The following is a 6,477-nucleotide window of genomic DNA, read 5'->3' as shown; positions in this document are numbered from 1 at the left end:
TATACTCACTAATAAAAATCTTACTGATTTTCTTCTAATTAATTTTTTTCTTTCATTTTTTTTGAAAAGTTTGTTAACATGAAAATGATACCAAAATGATCAAAAACTATGAAATGATCAAAGATTGGCCAAATTGCATTGAAAATATATTTTTTAGGATTTGTTTTTGCATTTCTATATTTTTTCATTTAAAAAAAAATATGTTGAAAACAAGGGGTTAAAAAGGAGTTACAACAATTACCCCCTCTTTACAATATTTATGGTAAAAAATTAAGTTTCCCTTGACTTTGTCTAATAAATTTGTAAAGAACTGAAATATGGTAATTTTTTTCTCTTTTAGAAACTAAATATCTTGCCTAATAAAGCCATAAATGTATAAGCATGAATGAGAGGATCAACTTCGGATCTATACAAAAAAGATTCAACTTGAAATATATGTGAACAGATTAACTTGGAATTTTATTCCCGGAATTCAATTTCCAGAAAATCACTTTCCAAACTTTCCTATGTTTGTTTGACATTACGAAAGTTGGTCAACGGAAAACACTTTCCAGTCAAAAGAAAATTTGGCCTGGTTTCCAGGAAAGTGTTTTTTTGGAAAATTTGGGCGGAAAACATTTTCCGGAAGTTGTGAAAAATTTAGAAATGTCATTTTATTTGCTAATTATATCAAATTTGGTCCTCAAACTTTTGATTGCTATATATATATTTTGTTTTGAATATTTATTTTTCAATTTCATCTCTTAAAATTTAATTTTTATATTAACTTTGGTCCTCATTTTTATAATTGTTATTTGCTTTTTCCTTATCATTTTTTTATTGAAATTTTTTATCTATCAAATTTGGTTCTCATTTTTTTGATTGTTACTTATTTTTTTTTTAAAATAATTTATGAAATGTTAATTATTATTATTTTAATTTCTTCATCTTTTATTTTTTTTATTTTTTAGATTTGATCTCTATTATTTTAATTATTATTTATTTTATTTGAGATAATTTATGAAATTATATTTTTTTTCAATTTCATTCTCATTCAACCTTTTAATTTGTAAAATTTGTTCCTCATTATTTTAATAAACTTGAGAAAAATAAAACATTAATAAGTTATTTTCCAGCTCATTTTTCATGATATAACCAAACACTGGAAAGTGTTTTCCAATTTATTTTTCATTACACTACCAAACATTAGAAAATAATTCACTTTTCCGGAATTTATTTTCCAGCAAACAAACAAGACATTAGAAACTATATGAAAAAATTATCTTGAGATCTAAATAAAGAAGAGGATTAACTCAGAATCCATATAAGAAACAAGATCAACTTAAACAAGATAAACTTGGGATGCATGCAAATGAAAATGAAAGGATAATAAGAGGATTTATATAAATGAAATAAACATGATCATCTTGGGATCCACACTAGTAAAAAATAAATGATGCAATTTTATGGGTGTCTTTGTTGAGGTGATTGAGATTAAAAAAGTACTGATTTAGCTGTCTTATTTTACCAATTTTTTTTTTTAAAAAAATACTGATTTTTTTTAAAAAATATTTAACAACACCACCATCACCATATTTGCTCCCTTGAAAATTGGATCCTGCATGATGACCAGCTTGTGACATCAAAGAGTTGATAAAGGAGCTTTCGATTTCTCAAGTTGGACACTTGTGATAATAGTATTGTGATCTTCTATCCTGGCAGTGAAGTTGTGGATGTAATTTATTTTATATACTAAAATAATATTTATAGCTTTTCTTAATCATTTACTTTTGAAATTAAGAATTTCTATAGATTCAATCGCGAAAACCGACGGTGAGAAATTTGTTGGACCAAAAAAAACAGTAGAGGAATAAAGGAGGTTGGAGGGAGACTAATCTGCTGCTGTAAAAGAAAGGAAGACGAGGATAAAGAACAGTCCCTATCTACCTCGAAACTGGCAATAAAAGACCTTCACTTAGTTTTGCCTCTTCCCTCCAAATCCGAATCCACTAAACCCAAAAGAACCCAAAAGAGAGAGGGCGAAGGTGAAGAAATCAAATCAGAGTGATTGGGTAGTAATGTTAAACAATAATAATACAATGGAAATGGTTGCTTCTCTATCTCACCCTTTCCATTGCCCCCTTCGTCTCCGTATGCATCCATCTCTCTTTATTTCTCTTACTTGCATTTATCTATCTATATTATTATTATTATTAAATAATAATAATAATTTTGGTTCAATTTGTCAAATCTCTGCAGGGTATAAACGATCGAGCAATATTTCTCCACCGTCTCTGTTGCAGGTATTTCTCTCCACTTTCTTCTTCTTTTATGTGTTTGTTTAATTAATCAATTGCCTTATATATTATTAGGGGTTAATTTTTCATGCGGTGATAAGATGTCTTTGCTCCTATTTACTTGTGCTGAAATGGGTCTAACCACACGCTTTGGCTGTTGCTTCTCTTTTGTCTGATGATTTTCTACTTTTTTACATACATGTTCTTGATTACTGTGATTTTGGGGCCAGTCAAATAGATTAAGCTTTTCAATTGTACCAAAGGGGTTGCGCCCCTCACATTTTGCCTTGGCTTTGTTTCGAAGACACAGTCATTTGTTAGCCTTCAGTTCAACATGTATGAACTGTCGTTAGTAGCTTCTTGTGTTTTTTTGTGACTGCTAGATTATAGAGTGTTCCAGATGGTTCAGTGAGTTGAAGGGGTTTGGATTGTGTTATCGCAATGTTTAGTAGTGTCGTGTTCATGGTATGCTACATATGCATCCACGGCTTACAAATTGGGGTTTAATCAACTAGAGATTTGAAGCATTATTCTCCTATCACTTTGTACACCTACATTCCTTATTTTCCATACTTTTGATATATTGGTATGCTCCCCTATTTTGGGATTTGGTGTTTTATCAGTAAAGTTCATCTTTTTTTTGCAGATTATGATTTTAGATTTCTTCTTCTGGGATTTTGCAACCCCACCTGCTTCTTCTCACTCTACACACTCTTGTCTCTATCTGTGCCTTTAGCCTGTCTTTCTTTCTGTATGCTGATTTAAATTTCATAGATGGAGTTTATGTATTAGAAGAAGTTCCTTTGCCCTTTCACACTGTTAAAACTTTGTTTCTGGACTTTATTTAGTATGTTTTCCTTAATGCAGTTCCGTGCTTGTAAAGAACCATTTGTTGGGTGCTCTACATATAAACAAGCTGTACTGTGGAATTCATATAACTGTAAGTAGCCTCCTAGCTGTCTAAACTTACTGTATACATGTGTCTTTCCAAGTAAATGACTATTTATTTCAATTAGTCTCATTTGGATGCTTACATATGACTTCATCTTCTCTAGTTCTTTCACTGCTTGTTCAATATGCTTGGGATATCTATTGAAACTCTCTACTCCAACAATTCAGTGATAACATTATAACATTTAACGTGGCTTGAAGAATAGGGCTATCTCCGAATTCCCTTTCCTAAAACTTTGATTTAGTGGGGTTATAGCCGTTTGTACATTCACTGCATCTATGAAAATTTTTAAAAGAATTATTGGCATGCTTTATTTTAGATTCTTGTATCCATGAATACACCTGCTCCTGTCTTTTCGATTAAACATCTTGCTTAAAAGTGGAGCAGGGGGGATGTAACCCCCCTTGCATGACCCAGACCACCTTGCTTACTGCAGTCGGCTGATGATTGACCATCTATTGCTGGTAGGAAGATCTTTTTCTTAGAAAAATTGTTTCTGCTCATGGAAGTCTTTTTAAATATCCAAGAGAAAGATGCCTAGAAACTGGTACCAGCATCTTTATATTAATCACTTTTACAGGTTGATGTGCTCTTAAAATTTGACAAATTTGGTAAATAGCAGACAATACAATAACCAAAACCAAAGATTGCATCATTTTAGTTCTGAGCTCATTTAAGCTGGCAATAAGATGAATTTAGCTAGTAAGAAAGATTAAGCTACTGGATACTGAAAAATATAGCCATATCTTACCCTTTCCAGATCTAAACTAGTAAGAAATAACAAAATGAAAACTAAAAAAAAAATGAATCCAATATTTTTCTTGTAATTAATTGCTCCTGTGTTGTCAGGCTTATGAATCCTTTTGTTTTGCACTTTTTTTGACAGCTACTCTAAATGGTGCATCCTGCATTCCAAGGAAACATGTCTGTGTACCATGGTATAATTATTTACAGGAGTTCAATCAAACAATGGTCCATAAACAAGCTAAAGCTTCCAGACCTGTAGTTGTAAGATCGGAACTTGCTGGAACTGGGATCCCAGATTCTGCCTATCCATTATCAGGTTTCTCAAGAATTCCTTTTGTCAGTTGCTCGGTTTTATATTTAACCTTATGCTAAACATCTTTCTTTTTAACTTGTTTAAAGTGCAGATATTACCTTTGGGTCAAAAGTTAGAGGAATAGGCTTTTATGTTGTTACTGCTATTGCTGCCATTTTCCTTATTGTGCTGATGATAGCACAACATCCGTTCGTGCTCTTATTTGATCAATACCGAAGAAAAGCTCAATTTTCCATTGCCAAAATTTGGGCATCACTGACTGTTGCTCCATTTTTTAAAATTGAGTATGAGAGATTGGAAAATCTACCCCCTCCAGATGTTCCTGCTGTATATGTTTCGAACCACCAGAGTTTTCTCGACATATATACTCTTCTTACTCTTGGCAGAAGCTTCAAGTTCATCAGTAAGACTGGGATATTTCTATTTCCCATTATTGGGTGGGCTATGCTTATGTTGGGTGTCATTCCCTTGAAGCGCATGGACAGTAGAAGCCAAATGGTAGCAGTTTCTTTTCTCTGTTGTTATTAGTATTTATGCTGCTGTGTTCTTTCAGGGCTAGGTGACAACTTACAGTCATCTTATTTTCTTTCTTTTGTTCTTGGTGAATTAGTGTTGTCACTGTTGAACATAGATTTGAAGTTCCGATGGCTATGTTTATACAGGAATGTCTCAAGCGTTGCATGGATCTACTCAAGAAGGGGTCCTCTGTCTTTTTCTTCCCAGAGGGAACACGGAGTAAAGATGGAAAATTATGTGCTTTCAAGGTGAGATCATGTTATAATTTTTATTATTCTTGTTGGCTGATTTGATTTAACTTCTTCCATTTCAAAAGATTGAGAAACCATTAGAGCAGTTTTTGGTTGTTGAGAATCAAGAAGAAATGAACTTGGCTCTTTAACCTTTGGCTCAGCTGGTTGGATCATAGACTTTGAAACTTTTAGTGGAGTATTGACACGTTAATACGGCTTTACAAGTATATCTGTGCTTTTGTATATCTAATGTGCATGGGTTACCAATGCACTTTAACCCACATTAGAAGCTTTTTAGCTGCATTTCTGCTTCTTAATTTCCTTAGGTGTCATCATCTTTGCTGTTTGAGAAACTGATACCCAGAGATGGAGTGTTGTATACTTTCTCTGTTTCTGGATTACACTATGGTTATCAAGAGTAACATGGGAAGGCCAATAATTCCATACTCGAATGCAGCTTTAATTCCTATATTCTCAAACCGCTTGAAGAGTTAATATAGCTTGGTCCAATAGGATACGTTACACCTTTCTACTACCCTTCCATCCCCCCTCCCTTCTATATTGTGCGCCTCAAGTTTTTAATATCCTTTTTCCTCTGAATGATTGTTTTAACGGTTCTGGATGAATAAAAGAACTGATTTGTTTTCTATTATTCATGGTTTTCTGTTGCTGATAATATGCAGAAAGGTGCCTTCAGTGTTGCTGCAAAAGTTGGAGTGCCAGTGGTACCTATTACCCTGATTGGAACGGGGAAAATCATGCCCACAGGATTGGAGGGTATATTGAATCCAGGGTCTGTAAAAGTTATTATTCATAAACCCATAGAAGGGAGTGATGCTGCAGTATTGTGCAATGAAGCTAGAAGTGCAATTGCAGACGCACTACAACATCAAGGCTGAGAAATCTTCTATTACTGCAGACTTTCTGGTTCGCTTGAAATTCTATCATGCTTGGCATAAAGGAATGAAACCTGAAGTTGCGGAGATGGCTGAATCCCGTCGAAGCGAGGCAACTGAATTACAGCTGAATCTGAAGAGATAATTAAGAAAATAAAATATACAAGATAGTATTAGTCTCTGACTTGCAACAAGGGGGATTTTAATAACTCATGATCAACTGATGGGATTACCCTGCTGTAGATAGCAAATCTTGTAGAAACTAATACACATTGTGTTTGGGTTCTTAAAGCTCTATGAGTTATTGACCGAATGTTTTTTTCCTTACTGAGACGTGGAAAACAAATGACTTAGATCATCTTCTCAAAATTTCTTCAGACATAGAAAAGTTGGAAAACTGTTTATTTTTGGGAATTACTTGTCCATAAAATTTTGAAACAGCATGCTTGCTTTCAATGTTCCAGAATGGAAAAGAACTTGAGGACTAATAAATTGTACTGGTTCTAGATGTATTAGAAATCGGGTTGGGTTTATTACGAACTTG

General features: G+C 33.3%; 1 protein-coding gene across 1 annotated transcript; it reads left to right on the top strand.

The window, feature by feature from the left end:
* The first annotated feature begins 1,686 nt into the window (after positions 1-1,686).
* On the top strand, positions 1,687-6,260 carry LOC7465964 (1-acyl-sn-glycerol-3-phosphate acyltransferase BAT2, chloroplastic). Its single transcript, XM_002308371.4, has 7 exons — positions 1,687-2,130; positions 2,239-2,282; positions 3,144-3,216; positions 4,115-4,291; positions 4,380-4,786; positions 4,951-5,052; positions 5,721-6,260. Exons 1-7 carry the CDS (start codon positions 2,058-2,060, stop codon positions 5,934-5,936), a joined length of 1,092 nt encoding a protein of 363 aa, XP_002308407.2. The 5' UTR covers positions 1,687-2,057; the 3' UTR covers positions 5,937-6,260.
* Positions 6,261-6,477: the final 217 nt, after the last annotated feature.

Source organism: Populus trichocarpa, chromosome 6, assembly GCF_000002775.5.
Source record: "Populus trichocarpa isolate Nisqually-1 chromosome 6, P.trichocarpa_v4.1, whole genome shotgun sequence".
Lineage (NCBI taxonomy): Eukaryota > Viridiplantae > Streptophyta > Magnoliopsida > Malpighiales > Salicaceae > Populus > Populus trichocarpa.
The sequence above is the reverse complement of the archived record's forward strand: the minus strand, read 5'-3'. Positions and strand labels throughout refer to the sequence as shown.